Source organism: Hypanus sabinus, chromosome 4 (genome assembly GCF_030144855.1).
Source record: "Hypanus sabinus isolate sHypSab1 chromosome 4, sHypSab1.hap1, whole genome shotgun sequence".
In the NCBI taxonomy this organism is placed as follows: Eukaryota; Metazoa; Chordata; class Chondrichthyes; order Myliobatiformes; family Dasyatidae; genus Hypanus; species Hypanus sabinus.
Genome location: NC_082709.1, coordinates 113,156,930 through 113,174,515, shown reverse-complemented (window position 1 = coordinate 113,174,515; position 17,586 = coordinate 113,156,930). Strand labels below are relative to the sequence as shown.

Sequence of the window (17,586 nt, the reverse complement as noted above, 5' to 3'; positions counted from 1 at the left end):
GGCCTTGACAAGTTGTGCCGTGTCAGGACAGTAGTAGTGCGGTTTGCACTCGGCACAAATTTGGCAGTCCCTGGTCATCGTCCTGATGTCCTCCAGGGAGTACGGCAGGTTCCGAGCTTTCACAAAATGGTAAAATCGGGTGACCCCCGGATGGCAAAGTTGTGCATGAAGGGCGTACAGCTGGTCGAGCTGTGTGCTAGCACATGTTCCCCGGGATAGGGCATCAGGGGGCTCATTGAGTCTGCCAGGCCGGTACAGGATATCATAGGTGTAGGTGGAGAGTTCTATCCTCCACCGCAAAATCTTATCATTTTTGATCTTGCCCCGCTGTTGGTTGCTGAACAGGAACGCAACCGAGCGCTGGTCGGTCAGCACAGTGAATCTTTTGCCAGCAAGATAGTGCCTCCAGTGCCTAACAGCCTCCACTATGGCCTGGGCTTCTTTCTCCACCGCGGAGTGCCGAATTTCAGAGCCTTGGAGGGTGCGAGAAAAGAATGCTACTGGTCTGCCTTCCTGATTAAGGGTAGCAGCCAGAGCGAAATCGGAGGCATCACACTCCACTTGGAAGGGAGCGGTCTCGTCCACTGCATGCATCGTAGCTTTGGCAATGTCCGCTTTAATGCAGTTGAAGGCCGCGCAGGCCTCAGCAGAGAGGGGAAACGAGGTAGACTTGACCAGGGGGCGAGCCTTGTCTGCGTAATGGGGGACCCATTGGGCGTAATAGGAAAAAAACCCCAGGCACCGTCTGAGGGCCTTGAGAGTGGTGGGAAGAGGGAGCTCTAACAGGGGGCGCATACGTTCGGGATCAGGCCCAATAACCCCGTTTTCCACGACATACCCAAGTATAGCAAGGCGGGTGGTACCAAAAACACACTTGTCCCTGTTATAAGTAAGGTTCAGAGCTGCAGCCACTTGGAGAAACCGTTGGAGGTTGGCGTCGTGATCTGGCCTGTCATGACCACAGATGGTGATGTTATCCAGATAGGGAAATGTGGCCTGCAGTTGGTACTGGTCCACCATCCGGTCCATTTCCCTCTGGAAGACAGAGACACCATTCGTGACACCGAAAGGGACGCGCAGGAAGTGATAGAGCCGGCCGCCCGCCTCGAAGGCGGTGTAGGGGCAGTCCTCTGGGCAGATGGGGAGCTGGTGATAAGCGGATTTCAGATCTATTGTCGAGTACACCTTATACTGAGCAATCTGGTTGACCATATCCGCGATGCGGGGTAGGGGGTATGCGTCAAGCTGCGTAAACCTATTGATGGTTTGACTATAGTCCACCACCATCCTATTTTTCTGCCCAGTCCGAACAAAAACCACCTGGGCCCTCCAAGGGCTTGTGCTCGGCTCAATGATCCCCTCCCTGAGGGGCCGCTGCACCTCCGACTGAATGAAGGCCCGGTCCCCCGCGCTGTACCTCCTGCTTTTGGTTGCCACAGGTTTACAGTCGGGGGTCAGGTTGGCGAACAGCGGTGGGGGAGGGATCTTGAGAGTGGAGAGGCTGCAAGTGTCGGTAGCGCAGCTGTTGGCCTGGTTCTGGATGGGATGTGTGTGTCCGTGTGTGTGTGTGGTCAGTAGCGGGGTATGTGAAGAAGTCCCACAAAACTGAGGATTCTTGACAGTGAGTGGTGGGAGGGGCCCGTCGTATACCATAGTCACACTTTCGAGATGGCTCTGGAAGTCCAGCCCCAATAGCACAGGTGCACACAGATTAGGCATGACCAGCAGTTCAAAGTCCCGATATTCTGTGCCTTGCACCACCAAAGTCGCTACACAACCCGCCCAGATGTCTGCGGACTGCGACCCAGAGGCCAAATGGAACCTCCGACTGACCGGCCGCGTTGCAAGTCCGCAGCGTTGCAAGTCCGCAGCGTTGCACTGTGTCCGGGTGAATAAAACTCCCAGTGCTGCCCGTGTCAAACAGGCATCCAGTCCAATGCCCCTCCACCTGGATGTCCATCATGGACCTTGCAAGCTGGTGTGGGGCGCTTTGGTCGAGAGTCACAGTGGCCAGAGTTGGATCGCCGTCGGGGTACCCGGTCAGCATCGGAGGGTCGGGGGCGGGGCATGCTGACGCCGACAAAGATGGCCGCTCACATCCGGGGTACCCGGTCAGCATCTGAGGATCGGGGGCGGGGCGTGCTGACGTCGACAAAGATGGCCGCCCACATCCCGGCATGCAAGATGGCGGCCCCCACGTTTCACCCGCAGCGCTGCACTCCGCTCGAGGTTGAGACTTACAGACCTTGGCGAAGTGGCCCCGCTTTCCGCAGCTGGAGCAGGTCGCTTCTCGCGCTGGACAGCGTTGTCCAGGATGTTTCTTTTGGCCACAGAAATAACAAAGCACGAGTTTCTTACGGGCCACAGCCGTGGTCTGGGTCGGGGAGCTCGTGGAATGGCGACTGGCGGCGGCGTTGGCGAATTCGCTCCCGGGAGCCGGCGGTGGCGGGGTCTGAGGCGTCCACGAAACCGGCGGGGAATCGCGCGACTGGACAGCGTCGGCGTTATGCCGCGCAGCTTCTAGAGCGTTGGCCTTCTCTATCGCCGAGCTTAAGGTAAGATCCGAGTTCTCCAGCAGCCGCTGGCGCATGTACACTGACCTCAGTCCCGTCACAAAGGCGTCTCGCACCAGCAGCTCCGCATGCTGTTCTGCCGTGAGCGTCTTGCAGTCACAAGCTCGGACGAGTGTCTGTAGTGCTCGGAGAAACTCAGCGCACGATTCGCCAGGCCGCTGTTGCCGGGTAGCTAAGCGATGTCTTGCGTAGACGGTGTTCACCGGCCGCAGGTACTGTCGTTTGAGGGCGTCCAGTGCCCCTTCGTAGGTCGGCAGGTCCCGGATAAAGGAGTAAACTTTGGAGGAGACCCTCGAGAGTAGGATTCTGTGCATAACGGCGGGTTCAGTCGCACGAAGCTCCGCCAAGTACGATTGGAAGCATGCAAGCCAGTGTTCAAAAGCGAGAGCTGCGTCAGGGTCTTGACGGTCCAAATCCAACCGGTCCGGACGCAAAACGGGTTCCATGTTTTAAAACTTCCAGTCAATAAAATTGATGCACCATCAATAACTCACACTGAGACGTAGGCGAGATATCGGCTTTTATTGACTGGAAGAAGGAACCAGGAGTGAGTGTCTATCATACAAGGTCCTGGAGACTGAGGCCGATCTTCAGGCCGCAGGTCTCCTTTATACAGGGGCCTGTGGGAGGAGCCACAGGAGCAGTCAGCAGGGGCGTGTCCCGACAGGCACATAGTTCACCACAGCACCGTCAATAATCCCTTTCATTTGTGCAGCAATCTCTTTGACCCCTCCCCCCACCATCAAGCAGGCATTACTGTAGCATCAGGACAAGAACTGCTGGCATTCTTCTGTTAGGATAGGCTTCTTCCTCCAGGTCACAAGACTACTGAACTCCCAGCCACTACCCAGGTTTCATCACGTACCAAGCCCCAGTGGCGTTATACTGTTATGTAATGATGTAGTGTCACACCTGAGGTGACCCCCAAGAGAAAGATGATAAGAACAGGTGATTAAAAAGCTTGATTTAAAAAAAAACAGCCTTAAGCAGTCGAAAAAAAGGCATGAAAGCAGGCAGAGCTTAAGCAAGAAATCCCAACGATAGAGATGTGTTGGGGTTAAGGAAGTGGTCGAGTTACAAGACCAGAGCTGGAGGGATTGAGAATTCACAGAATTTCCGAAGTGTTTACAGACACATTTTTGCAAACACATCAAGGAATGTTTTCACTTCCTAATTGCATTGGTATGATAAAGAGTCAGGCTACCATCAGAGCAGGAGGTCTCTCCGGCGACCAGCATGGTAACATTCCAGTAGGTTGAGGATTTTCACCACTCTCCTACTGAAAATCATTCTTCCAGCAGAGTTTATCGATGCCTAAACCAAGGAATATGTTCTACAAATCTGCACAAATGTCCCCAGAACCTGGAAAAAAAGAATCTTTATGAGCTTGTGCAAGTTAACACCACACACGTAAAAATCCTTGCAATTTGGGTTTCGCCCTTCACAATCTCAGGGCATCATTTAGCAACCAGTGGAATACTGCACAAAATCTTGCCCTTGCATGGAAACCTCAGAAGCCGATTTGTACAAAATCAAACCACAAACCACCCCAGAAAACGGAACAGATTATCTGTTTCAGTGATGTTGACTGAATGACAAATATTAGGGAGAACACCAGAATTTTGTTTATTTTTGAGTTTTGAGCTTGAGGCTCAGGACTCACACCACCAGGCTGAGAAACAGTTATTACCCTCAACCATCAGCTCTTGAGCCAGAGGGGATAACTTCACTCGCCCCATCATTGAACTGTCCCCACAACCTGGGGACTCACTTCCAAGGACTCTTCATCTCATGTTCTCAATGTTTGTTGCTTATTTATTAGCATTATTTCTCTCTTTTTGTATTTGCAGTTGTTGTCTTTTGCACACCGGTTGTGTACCCTGTTGGTGCAGACTTTCATTGATTCTGTTGGATTTATTGAATATGCCCACAAGACGAGTCTCAGTTGTACATGTTGACAACTACAGTGTGTACTCCTGATGATATATGTACTTTGAGTTGTGTCATGGCTTTGTGGACATCACGACAGCCAAGATCACTAACAACTCAACTGAAAGTTAGTCAATATAGATCTTGAGCACTAGTGCTCAGGATTGGAATGAAAAGCAACAGAAGTACAGGACTCTAGTATGAGTAGGTCAACCTTGAGATGGATAACTTCCGTAAATTGTCCTCTGCGACACTGTACTGACCCACAGGCAGATGTCAGGTAACTATGATATTCGATTTCACCACCTGAGGGCTGAGCTACACAGAACTGACACTCCCTTTATATCTTGAACCATCTGGGCAAGTTGCGGATGGGATCAGCTTCTTTGGTCGAGATGGCACTAAGCTGTGCTGTCCATCGGGTCATGGCTCAATTACTTGGTTTTTAGGTTCGTAGGGATAGTGTAGGGGCCAAAGAGGGGAGTCCTCTCTCAATACTGAAGATTGAAGCTCGAAGGTCGAAGTCAGCGAGTGCGGACAAGACCCAAAGGCCAAAGCCCTGTCTCAGCAGGTTTGTGAGTCACCAGGAGAGTCAGAGGCCAGACGTCTGTGAGTCTGTGAGTCTACTGAAGGTGGGAGGCCCTGAGGCAGTCTGTCCTGCGGTTGGAGGACTGACAGTGTGTGTGAGAGGGAGAGAGGAAAGGGGCATATTGTGCTGTGATGTTCTTTTTGTTACTTATGTTGTACAGTCAAACAATGCAGGGCTGAACATTGCAGACTAAGACAACCGCGCTGCTCCAGAGCACCATATGAGGTCATTTTTACCATTGGCCACTAGGCTCCAGAATGAGTCAACCTATAGCCAGGGAAGTGATGACCACCTCCTATTAAAACTGTTTGTGGTAACTTTTTTTATTCTTTCTTATTTCTCTTCTAATATTTGTACAAACGTTTGTATATCTGTGCACTTGTAATGCTACTGTGACATTGTAATTTCCATTGGGATCAATAAAGTACCTATCTATCTATATTCTCACTCCTCACACGTTACCTGGCCCCCATCGCCACATCTCTTTCCCCTCTTCCACCCTCTCCCATCTACCCATTGCCCATACACTTCACTCCTCTTTTTTCCACGTGTCAGTTTCCTCTCCTACCACCCCCACTCCCCGTCAATTCCCTCCCCTGGATCCAACTATCACCTGAAATTTGCTCCATCCCTTCGTTCCACGTTTTTCTATGCTAGCTACCTTCCCTCTATCCTTCAGCCCAGATGAGGGGATTCGATTTGTAACCTCGTTATCTATTTCCCTGCACAGGGCCTGCCTGACCCGCAGACTTCATCCATAGTGTGCATCTCTAACAATACCAACCATTTAGCAATTATGCTTTTGCTGGCAGTAGAAGTTGCTCTACATACAATAGTGTCTGCAGTGTTTCCAAAGCAACACACACAAAATACTGGAGGAACTCAGCAAGTCAGGCAGCATCTATGGAAATAAATAAACAGTTGATGTTTCAAACTGTGACCCTTCTTCAGGACTGATGCTGACTGCTTGCCCTGTTGAGCTCCTCCAGCATTTTGTTTGTGTTGCTTTGGATTTCCAGCATCTGCAGATTTTCTTGTGCCCATGCATTCTTTCCAGCAGTTTATTTTATAGCAGCAGGGGAGGAGACTACTTGGCCTAAATGATCTATACCTGTTCCCATTACTTCTATCCCCTCTCTCTTTCCTCCCCTCTGTACCCCTGCCAATTATCTCACTCACAAGTGCCTGCAAATTCTCACTTTTTCCCATTACACTTCGCCAGTGGGTTCTTTAGAGAAGGTGATTTGTGAGGGGATGTGGGTGTTTACTGTAAAGACACTTAGAATACTCGGGGCGGGGGGCATGAAAGTGGGTATGTATATGCAAACTCTCTTTACAATAATTGTGCCAATTCTATCCTATGGGCCGAGCAGGCTAATCAACAGCCTCTCAAATCCAACACGTGAGAGGTGGAAACGGGTAAGGCCAGCCAACAGGGCTCTGCTGAAGTGTACAGGCCAATCCTTTGCACAGTGGGTGCAATGGATAACAGAAACATTGATGAACTCCAACCAGACAGGTCATCGATGGTCTATGCTCCACTGGGAGCTAAGGGCCCAAGTAAGCAAGTATGACTAACCAACGGCTTTGACCCACTCTTATAGGACTTTTGAACAGACTTCTGGTATGATAAAGTTCATTTTGATTGCTCATTCTACCTTGTCTACCTGCACAGCACTTCCTATTACTGTAACACTATATTCCGCATTGTATCATTACTTTTCCCTTTGTACTACCTCAGTGTGCTTACGTCTTGGAATTGCCAGTTCAGGTGACATACAAAGTCTTTCACTCTACCTTAATACACGTAACAGTAACAACCCCCAGCTACGCTTTGTGCATGGACCCAAGCGGCCGATTGGCTCTCCAGCCTTGGCCGATATCACCCAGCAGTCAATTGCTGCACAGTTCTACTGGGCAACCTGGGCCATGCCTCCTCCTCCTCATCCACCAAACCCAAATTCATCCCTCAGAATCCAGTGTGTGCCTTGTACAGCAAGCATATTTTAATGCATTTGAATGTCAAGAGGTCTCTCAATGCTGAAAAGGGGTAACTTACATAACAATTAGGCAGACCCAACAGGAGTCCAGGTTGCTTTCAGGCAGAGATGATCTCAATGTGAAAATATAACATCAGTGCTCTTCTTTCCAAACTGAGATGGAAAAAAACACCTACGAGACACAAATCTTCCAGCTCACAATATAGAAAGAGTTGAGGCAACTTTTTTTATTTTTTATTTTGAAAACTGGCAGTGAAACTAGACCCAACTGGGTCAGAGCTAATCACTGATCAGTCAAACATAACGGCATACTCTGACTTAATGTCAAAATGTGTTTTACTTCAAACGTTGACCCTTCCCCTCTCCGCACAAACCGCACTCCGAGAATGTGAACATAAAATGGTTCAAGAGTGCCCGAGACCAGCAATAGCTGGGACAACGCATTGTAGGCTCGGTTTGAGGTCAAGGCAAAGTCAAGTATCACTAAAGAAAACTGCTGAGTCGAGGGGGAGGGATAAGAGCAAAGATTCAAGAGAATTGTGTAAAATAAATTCCAGTCATTTTCAAAGACAGCTTTTGGCAGTTAATTATTTATTTTTCCAGATCAAAGCAAGAATTTCAACTCTTTTCTCCCCAGCCAGGAGCTCCCCATGCAAAATGCTTCTCATATTAACCCGACAAGAAAATACAATGCTGCTGTTTGTTATTTAAACATCAAAGCAACATTGCAAATGTATTTTCTCTAAGAGTGAACATCCTTATTTCTCCCAGGTGCTTAAATGCAGCACAAAAGAAACACTGCAATGCCAACAAATCAAACTCCCTAAAACAACATCCTCAGAATTTGCTCATCAACCATTTAAACTGGTGCTTGCCCACGACCAAAAAACTTATAACTGCAAAATAAACAGGGACTATATGGTCTGATTCATCAAGAAGGTGGATGTGCCTATTTTAATAATCAGGGACAGATTTAAATCAGTGTTCTTTGAGGGTCAGAGACAGAACCCAAACCCACATCTTCATGTGTGTAACCAGTTTGCAGGAATAGTTATCATGGCTTGGAAGTTTTGGCTCCTTTGAGATCTGTCTGAGTGGAATGCTTTAAAAAAGCACTCGGACAGGTATCTGGATGGGAAAAGTTTATGGGAGAATGTGGGCTGAACACAGGCAAATGGGACAAGCTCAGGGAGGCAGATTGGATGTGTTGGGCTTTTCCACTCCATGACTCATTCATTTGTCCTACTTGTACATTTAAAGCAGATATTAATAACTTCTTGATTAGTAAAGGTTACGGGAGAAGGCAGAGAATGGGGTTGAGAAGGAATATACATCAGCCATGATCAAATGGTGGAGCAGACTCAATGGGCTTAATGGCTTGAGGCTAATTAATTGAACTGGAAGTGAATAATCCCTGGGACCCAATGACCTATATCCAGAAGCTTTGAAAGAGTTGGCAATGAAAATGGCAAATGCACTGATCGTCAGCATCCAAAATTCCTAAAAATTATCAACTGGTTCTTCCAATTTTGAAGGGAATAAATGTATTCCCACCAATCAGTGTAGTACAGAAGGAAACCAATGAACTACAGACCAATTCACCCAACGTTAACGGGGGGCGGGGCGGGGAATGTGCTAGAATTTATGACTGAAGAACCTGTACTGTGAAGTTTATAAAAACAAATGGATTACACATAATCAAATGAACATATGGAGAGGAAACTCTACTTCACAGAACAGCTAGGTGATTGCTGAGGTTGTAATTTGTAATATAGCTCAGGAGGAACCATTTAAAAGAGTTAGATAGAGCTCTTAAAGATAGCGGAATCAAGGGATATGGGGAGAAGGCAGGAACAGGGATGATCAACCATGATCACAGTGAATGGCGGTGCTGGCTCAAAGGGCCGAATGGCCTACTCCTGCACCTATTGTCTAAAAGGCCGTTGAAAGGTATCACGCAAGAGGTAAGTGTAGAGCATGTAGGGTTTGTGGTAATAAATGGGTTACAACAGGGTTCTGCCCCCGAGAACCAGTTGTAACCCAAACTATTTCCAAATAGGAAATGTGGCTAGCTGACAAATAAAAACCTGAATAAACCAAGTGTATCATGACGTTAAAAATTCAAAATATATTTATTATCAAAGTACATATGCAGTATACAACCCTGAGATTCATCTTCTCCACAGACAGAAACGTAATAAAGGAAACCACGGAGCCGCCATGTGTAAAACACAAACTGCGAAACGGCAACAAGAACATCAACTCCCCCCTCGCGCAAATTGGCAACAAGAACGAGCAAAAAACACAAACACTTAATCTAAGAGCCAACATTCAGTTCAACTCAATGTTCATTATCTGTAGGCCGCCCTGACTGAAAGTCGTCCAAAAGATAACCACAGTTCAATCCATAAAACGCAGACCCAGAACTTCGGTAACATCCTCTGACAGCACAGAGGAAGAGAGAGACGGTTCAAACCCCCCGTAGGGGCCTTCACTCAGGAGCAGGAAGTGAGGAGGAGAGAGAAACCAGGGTGCTTAACTCAACCAGAGATCGACTCAAACTGAGTTCCCACACAGCAGAATTCCCCTGCAGCTCCACAGCAGCTGGTAAATGTGTATATGCCAAAGCCAGGTTTCCAAACTCCCATTTATACATGCGGGCTGCACATAAATCAGACATGCACAACCAGGGGAGGACCTTTCTGGCGTAGATTGATAATTGATTAAGCAGTAGATATGAAAATGTAATTTTTGGGTTTGGAGACTGTGACTAGCCTCAGAATCTAAGCTGTTCACTACTGTATCAATGACTAGAAATATGTGGACCAAGTGTGAGCTACATCCAATCTTGCTGAGGATACAAGGTTGGGCAGCACTGGGAAAAGGACACACAGTGCCTCCAGGGGTTATGGACAAGCTAATTAAAACAGGCAATGATGTGAAATGTGGAACCTAATGAAAAAAACCCAGAAGTAGAAAACATACAATGTTAATAGTTTATAGATATTATAATGAGCCTCCACAGACCTGTAGAATGGAGAATACTGAAGATTCACCTTCTTCGAAGGGAAGAAATTTCTCCAGACACCAGTTCTGCATGACCTCTAAGTCAAGCTTATTGTCATATAAGACAGTGAAAAGTTTACTTACAGCAACAGCACAGGCACATAGAAAGAAAGAGACTCCTAGATAGACAGATACTTCATTGGTCCCAAAGGAAATTACAGTGTCACAGCAGCATTACAGTGCACAGATAGACAAATATTAGAAGAAAAAATTTTTTAAAATAAGCTACCTTAAAATAAAATCTTCAATATTTACAAGTCAATGTTGTAAGATTTACAGGATTACGAAGTTCACACTGGTAAGGTGGTAGTGCAAGAATTACCGTAATATTATATGTAACGGGTGAACATTCACACCATCCAGATTAGAAGTGATGGTAGTATTGCACAGGTGTCTACAACAGCAGAGGTTAATAACAGTCTAGCAGGAGGGGGCCATCACCTCCCTGGCTATAGGTTGACTCATTATTGAGCCTAATGGCTAAGGGCAAAAATGACCTCATGCAGTGCTCGTTGGAGCAGTGTGGTTGTCTTCATCTATAACTAAAAGTGCTTCTCTGTTCAGCCAAGGTGGGATGCAGAGGGTGAGAATCTCTGTCCAAAATTGCCAAGATTTTTCTGTAGGGTCTTTTGTTCTACCACAGTCTCCAGTGTGTCCAGCTTGACTCCTATAACAGAACCAGCCCTTCTAATCAGTTTATTGAGTCTTTTGGCATCACCCAACACACCACCACATAGAAAACTGACAGACAGACTGGTAGAACATGTGAAGGAGAGGCCCGATGCACCTCAGTCTCCTCAGAAAGTAGAGGTGACTCTGGCCCTTCTTGTACACAGCCTCTGTAGCACCAAAGGTGCCATGTTAGCAAGAAAAACTGAAATTATACACAATTTTTACAATGAAGAGCACAGTAGTACTAAATGGTTAAGGGAACAATTAGGGTTGTGCAAACTGGTTCAACGACCAAATGGTTGAAGGGGAACAGCTGCTCTTGAACCTGGTGTGAGGAGTTCAGGCATTTGTCTCCCCTGCCCAATGGTAGCTGCAAGAAGATGGCCTAGGGATCTTTGATGATTGTTTTGTTTATTGACATACAGGGCAGAACAGGCCCTTCTGGGTCTTTGAGCCCCGTCACCCAGCCAGCAATCCCCTAATTTAATCCTAGCCTAATCGTGGAACAATTTACATTGAACATTTAACCGACCAACCAGTATGTCTTTACCATGGGAAAAGACCCACGCGGTCACAGGCAGAAAAAACAAACTCCTTACAGGCAGTGGCAGGAATTGAACCTGGGTCGCCTGTACTGTAAAGCATTGTGCTTAACAACTACATTACCTTGTATGGTGGGATGCGATGGGCCCGTGATGCCTACTCCTTATTTTGAGACAGCGCTCTGGTCTCGTCAGTCAAGGAACATACCCTCCTTGCATCTAACATGCCAAGACCTTTTATTTATCAATGACACAAAGAGACAGTAGATGATCAAATGCTTGGCCAAAGATAGCTTTAAAGAGCATCATGAGTAGAAGTAGAGGCAAAGGAGTTTATGGAGGCTTTAGTATCTGAAGACATTCCACCAGAGGCAAAGCATTCGAATTCAAAATGATCAAAAGTCAGGTATTAAAATTGACTTGAGAAGATCACACAGAAAAAGCAAGGATAAGGGGCTATAGATAGATTTGAGAACCAGTATAAGGATTTTAAAATGTAGATGATGAAGAGTTTAGAGGCAGATTAGTAAGCACAAACTTGCTGGAACAGTAGGATCCTGTGCAAGTTGAGGTACAGGCAGAGTTTCAGATGACATCTTATCTACAGAAGATTCAACAATGGGAGACAAACAGGTTTGCACTGAGATGGACACAGCTTGGGAGTGTGAAGTTGCTGGCTGAAGGAAAAACAGTCACATCATGAAAACTAGTAATTCAGTTCTTCCCACATCAAGACTTGTTATCTATAAACTCTCTACTGCACTTCTCAAAAATGACCACGTTTGAAAACAACTTCACTGGCTACAAAACGCACTGGAATGATCAGAGGCTGTGAAAGACCATGTACAAGCACAAAGCTCTTTCCCTGTGAGGAGAAACCTTATCATCCCCACATTTATCAGATTTATCTGCGAGTAAGGTTGCAGCAACAACCTTACACTCACATCAGTAAGATCAAAGAACCGATTGTGGACTTCAGAAAGGGCAAGATAAGGGAACACACGACAATCCTCAGAGGGATTAGAAGTGGAAATGGTGAGCAATTTCAAGTTCCTTGATGTCAACATCTCAGAGGATCTATCCTTGGCCCAACATATCGATGCAACTACAAAGAAGGCAAGACAGCAGCTGTATTTCGTTAGGAGTTTGAAAAGATTTGATATAGCACCAAAGACTCTCGGAAATTTCTGCAGATTCTAATTGGCAGTGTCACCGCCTGGTATGATGGGTGGGGTGGGGTGGGAGAAGAGTACTACACCGGATCAAAATAAGCTGCAGAGAATTGTAACTTGGTCAGCTCCATCGTGGACACTAACCTCAGTAGGATCCAGGAAACCTTCAAGGAATGATGCCTCCAAAAGACAGACCCCCATCACCCAAGTTATGCCTTGTTCTCATTGCTACCATCAGTCAGCACAGGAGCCTGAAGGCACACACTCAGCGATTCAGGAACAGCTTCTTCCCCTTTGCCTTCTGATTTGTGAATGGACACTGAACCCATGAACACTACTTCACTATTTTTAATTTTTATTTTTGCACAACTCGTTTAGATCACAGTTTTCTTCCTCTATTGTTATGTATGACATTGTACTGCTACCATAAAGACAATTTCACAACGTATGCTGGTTCTGACAGTTCGGGCTCCATCTCCTTTTGATCAGTTGGTCAAGAAAAATCTCATCCCCTGCTCAGGGCAATGAAAGAGAGACATTAAAAGCAACCATGTCCTTGTAGTCATAAACATGAGGGAGGAGTCACTGCTAAGGTGCAGCCTTAACCAGGCAACAGAATATCAAAGAGGGAGTGTGGGAAAAACCCTCAAGGCTAACAGAACCTCCACAATGCATGGAACTGTACGGGCAACCCTGATACGGGTGCCTGGAACTTTGATTTATTTCACTTGCTTACTGTAGATCGTGTCTTAACCAGCAGGCAAAGGAAAGGTAAAACATAAATTGAGATTTATCATCCAGTTCTTAAACGAGTTGAGGCATCACTGGAGAAGGTTGATGGAGGTCAGGCATTGTGAATAAACACGAGCCTACTAAAATATTTATCTGGTTAATAGCTCATTGTTCACAACAGAACTAGTTAACTATACCAGTCATTGCTGTACAGTCGGTTCTTTCTCCAGTAAGTTTCCAATGAGTGAAAATGCTATTCAGTTTATAACACTTTGAAAGCTGTATGATTCCCAACAAGAGTATTCAAACATGAATAGAAATCGCTCACACCTAAAAGAATCGGTGAATCAGTGTTTCATGCTCCAGCTCTTCGAAACTGCTCCTTCTCTACATTTCCAGCATTGCCTGTTTTTACCTATATAACATAACAATTACAGCATCCGGAAATAGGCCATCTCCGCCCTAGTCTGTGTTGAATGCTTACTCTCACCTAGTCCCACCTACCTGCACTCAGCCCATAACCCTCCATCCCTTTCCTGTCCATATACCTATCCCATTTTTTTAAATGACAAAATCGAACCTGCCTCTACCACTTCTATCCATTTCACTCCTGCACCTCTTCCTCCACCTCATTGCAAAATAATATCCTCAAAGTAGTAGCAAAGTCCAGAGACCCTATCAACCACAGCAGCACTGTTGTCCTTACATTGCCACCCCGACCAATACTCACCTCACATCAACCTCTCACCAGACACACTCATGGTTTCACTGGCGTTTGTGGAACTGACTAGTGACCAAACTAGCAAACTGCATGGACCACCAACCACACCTCAGGAGTGCTTTGTTAGCAAAGATACATGCCCACAAGTCACAGAGCCAAACACACCTTTAGCATATCAAGTACACCAACTATCAGCCAGACAGTTACACTAATACTACATTAAACACATTTTAATCTCCCCGCTTTATCAGCAACTCCCTACAATCTCTACCACGCAATGGAGACAATTTGTAGGGGCTGATTAACATGCCTATCTTCAAGTCTTTGCTCTGTAGGAGGACACGCATGTGGTGCCAAGAACACGCAGGCAGCACGCGCCCAAGGCCAGGGCTGAACCCGAGAGGCACTGGAAGCCTTTCAAGCTTCACTCTCCATAGGCATTCCGTAGTTGGCTCAGGTCCCCAAGGAATCCAGTGACATCAGATCCTCCCGGAAAGATCACCAGCTCACAAATCGTTCCTGAATCGCCCCCTTTCCCATGAAGCAGGGTGGAGTTTCTGTTTTTAAAAGGCAATTTTTTTAAAAAAACCTTGCATCCGGCAGCAACAGCAAAGGGGACAAAACCAGAGATTGGTGAAAGCAGCCGGTGTCCGGGTGAGACGGAAATCAGGGCAACAGTCTGGGTAGCAAAGTCAAGGGTGCAAAGCACAGGGGTACAAGGATAAACCTCGGCCCCAGTGGTTAATATAAATCAACCGTTCCATCCACGATGCCAGGTATAGAGGAAAAGTGTTGTCTGCAATTATTGGCCGAGGGCTGTCACTGTTCACAGCAGAACTCAATGGGCTTTCAGCGAGTGAAATCTGATTAATGGGACCATCACCCTGTCTAACTGCCAACATGATTTGAAACAAAAAAACTGCACACTCCAGTCTTGGGCTATTTTTCCAGCAAAGTTTAGGAATTAATGTCACCACTGGAAAAACTTGAATTTCAATCCATGGAAACATAGACGAGAACGTGGGCTGAAAATATCCCGGCCCACTGTGAAAAGGGTGAGAGAATGTCAATGGTATTTGTCTCGTGCTTTTCTATTTAGCCGGACACCGGTGAGCTTACAGTGACAGACACCAGGGTGCGGTGAAATTCTTCGTGTGTGTGAAACTCAGGGTATTTATTATTACGAGGCGATAATAAACACAGCAATAAGTGCAAAATAACAAAACGGTGCAGCAGTTTTACAGCTGTCAGTTTTGCAAACAGAAATGCCAAACGGCCAATACCACCAAACAGGGCAAAACTAATGGCAATGACCCAGTAGCTTTAACATCCACCATCCTGAAGTGCTTGGAGAGGCTGGTCTTCAACTGCACCAACTCCAGCCTCCCAAACAAACCCAACTCACTGCAATTTGCCTACTGGCAAAACAGGTCAACAGTAGATGGCCCACAAAATGCTGGAGGAACTCAGCAGGTCAAGCAGCATCTCTGGAAAGGAGTAAACAGTCGAAGTCACAGGCCAAGAACCTATTTCAGGATGAAGCTTCAACTGAACTCTTTTCCACAGATGCTGCCTGGCTTGCTGAGTTCCTCCAGCATTTTGTGTGTGTGGGTTGCTTTGGGTTTCTAGCATTGCAGACTTTCTCGTGTTTGTGCTACAATAGATGCCATTTCCCTGGCCCTCCACTCATCTCTGGAGCATCTGGACAGTAAAAATACCTACATTATTCATTAACCACAGCTCCACCTTCAAATTATAATTCCAGTAATACTCATCTCCAAACTCTTAGAACTGAGACTCAACACTTCCCTTTAAAACTGGACCCTTGACTTTCTCACCAACAGACTACAAATAAATAAAGACAGACAGCAACTCCTCCATTACAAGACCCTTCTCTACTCCCCATACACTCAAAACTGCATGGCCAGATTCTGCTCTAAATCCAGAGACAAGTTTGCAGATGATACCACTGTAGTGGGTTGGATCTCAAATAACAATGAGTTGGAGTACAGGAAGGATATAGCAATCTGAGTGACAACAACCTGTACATTAACTGTCAGCAAAATGAAAGGGATGATCATTGACTTCAGGAATGTCGGGTGAGGGTATGCGTGCGTGCCCGTCTACACTGATAGTGCTGAGGTTGAGAGCTTCAAGTTCCTAACAGTGGACATCACTAATTGACTGGTCCAACCGCGTTGGCCAAGAAAGATCACCAGCACCTCTACTTCTTTGTAAATATCTGGCACTACCCCTTTCACTCTCACTTAATTTTATCGATGAACCATAGAAAGCATCCGGCCCTCATACGTCACGCTTGGTATAGCGAGTGCGCTGCCCATGCCTGCAGTAAAACTGCAGAGTTGTGAACACATCATGGAAGCCAGCCTCCCCTGCATGGACTCTGACGACATGTTTTGCTGCTAGCGTGATCAAAACTCCACCCACCCAAGGATTTCTCTCTTCTCTGCCCACCCCACTCAGAAGATATGAAAGCATGTACCACCAGGATCAAGGATAGCTTCTATAAGACTATTGAACGGTTCCCGTGTACAACAGGATTAACTCTTGATCTTATAATCTACCTCGCAATTGACCTAACACCTACTGCCCTCCTGCACTGCACACTCTCTGCAATACTTTCCTACTAGTGCCTCAATGCACTGTTGGGACAAATTGATATGTATGAACAGTATGTTAAACCAACTTACCTACCATGAAATAACTGAGAGAGGTAGAGTTAAGAGTCTAAGAACATGGTAGCACCAGTGGGAAGGGATTGTAAAAGAGCCTCATATTGGGCAGAAGCTTTAACATTGAATGTCTGAGCTTTCAAGCTCCTCCACCTGTTCCCAGAGGGCAAAAGCGAGAAATGGGAATGGCCGATGTTGCCGATACCCCTGATAAAACCACTCACCCTCCTGAAGCCATGCAACATGAAGCTGGAGGGGATGGAAGGAAGTTACAATCCTGTGATGCATCAAATCAGTTTAAAAAACAACACAGCCTTGCTGGCTCACCCAATTGAGACTGATAGGATTGATATGTTAAACATGGCTTGGAAGCTGATGAGCCGGATATCATAAATCAGAGCCGAGATTTTCGCCAACATGCTGAAGCAAAGAGGAGGAACAGTATCTGAGGGTCGGTGTCAGGAAGTTGGATAGTGGCTACAGAGAGTGATAAAAGAGTATGAAAATGTGGGGTGGGGGAGAGGCTGTGGGAGGGGACAGTGTTGATAATGTTGCAGCTCATTGCTCCAGTGACCCATGTTCAGTCCTGAGCTGTGGCGTCCCCAATTTCTACGTTCTTCTCGTAACTATTTTGGTTTTCTCCAGATGTTCTGATCTCCACCCACATCCCAATGGCATGTGAGTTGGAAGTTTACTTGGCTAGTGTAAATTGCCCCGAGTCTGTAGGAGGGTCTTGGGAGGGGGAATTGATGGAATTTGATTTTTATTTTGTAGGAGTGTGCTTTGCATGGATTTAATTTAATGGGCTGACTATAACACAAGGAACAACCGTGGAAGAATTTTTATAAACTACAAGAAATTTAAATTCAATCCAGTGAAAGAGAACCAACACACACT

General features: G+C 46.3%; 2 protein-coding genes across 11 annotated transcripts in view; both read right to left on the bottom strand.

Moving 5' to 3' along the window:
- LOC132393113 (protein Shroom2-like) overlaps positions 1–17,586 on the bottom strand; it is a 241,546-nt gene that overhangs the window by 212,346 nt on the left and 11,614 nt on the right. The gene's annotated exons all lie outside the window — the stretch shown is intronic.
- Positions 1,579–8,661, bottom strand: LOC132393115 (uncharacterized). The gene is made up of 2 exons (XM_059967943.1): positions 7,151–8,661; positions 1,579–3,935 (listed from the first exon to the last, which is right to left on the bottom strand). Exon 2 carries the CDS (start codon positions 3,017–3,019, stop codon positions 1,730–1,732), a length of 1,290 nt encoding a protein of 429 aa, XP_059823926.1. The 5' UTR covers positions 3,020–3,935; positions 7,151–8,661; the 3' UTR covers positions 1,579–1,729.

Excerpts from the sequence above, each read along its gene's own strand:
- LOC132393115 (XM_059967943.1), bottom strand. The coding sequence starts at position 3,019 with ATGGAACCCGTTTTGCGTCCGGACCGGTTGGATTTGGACCGTCAAGAC.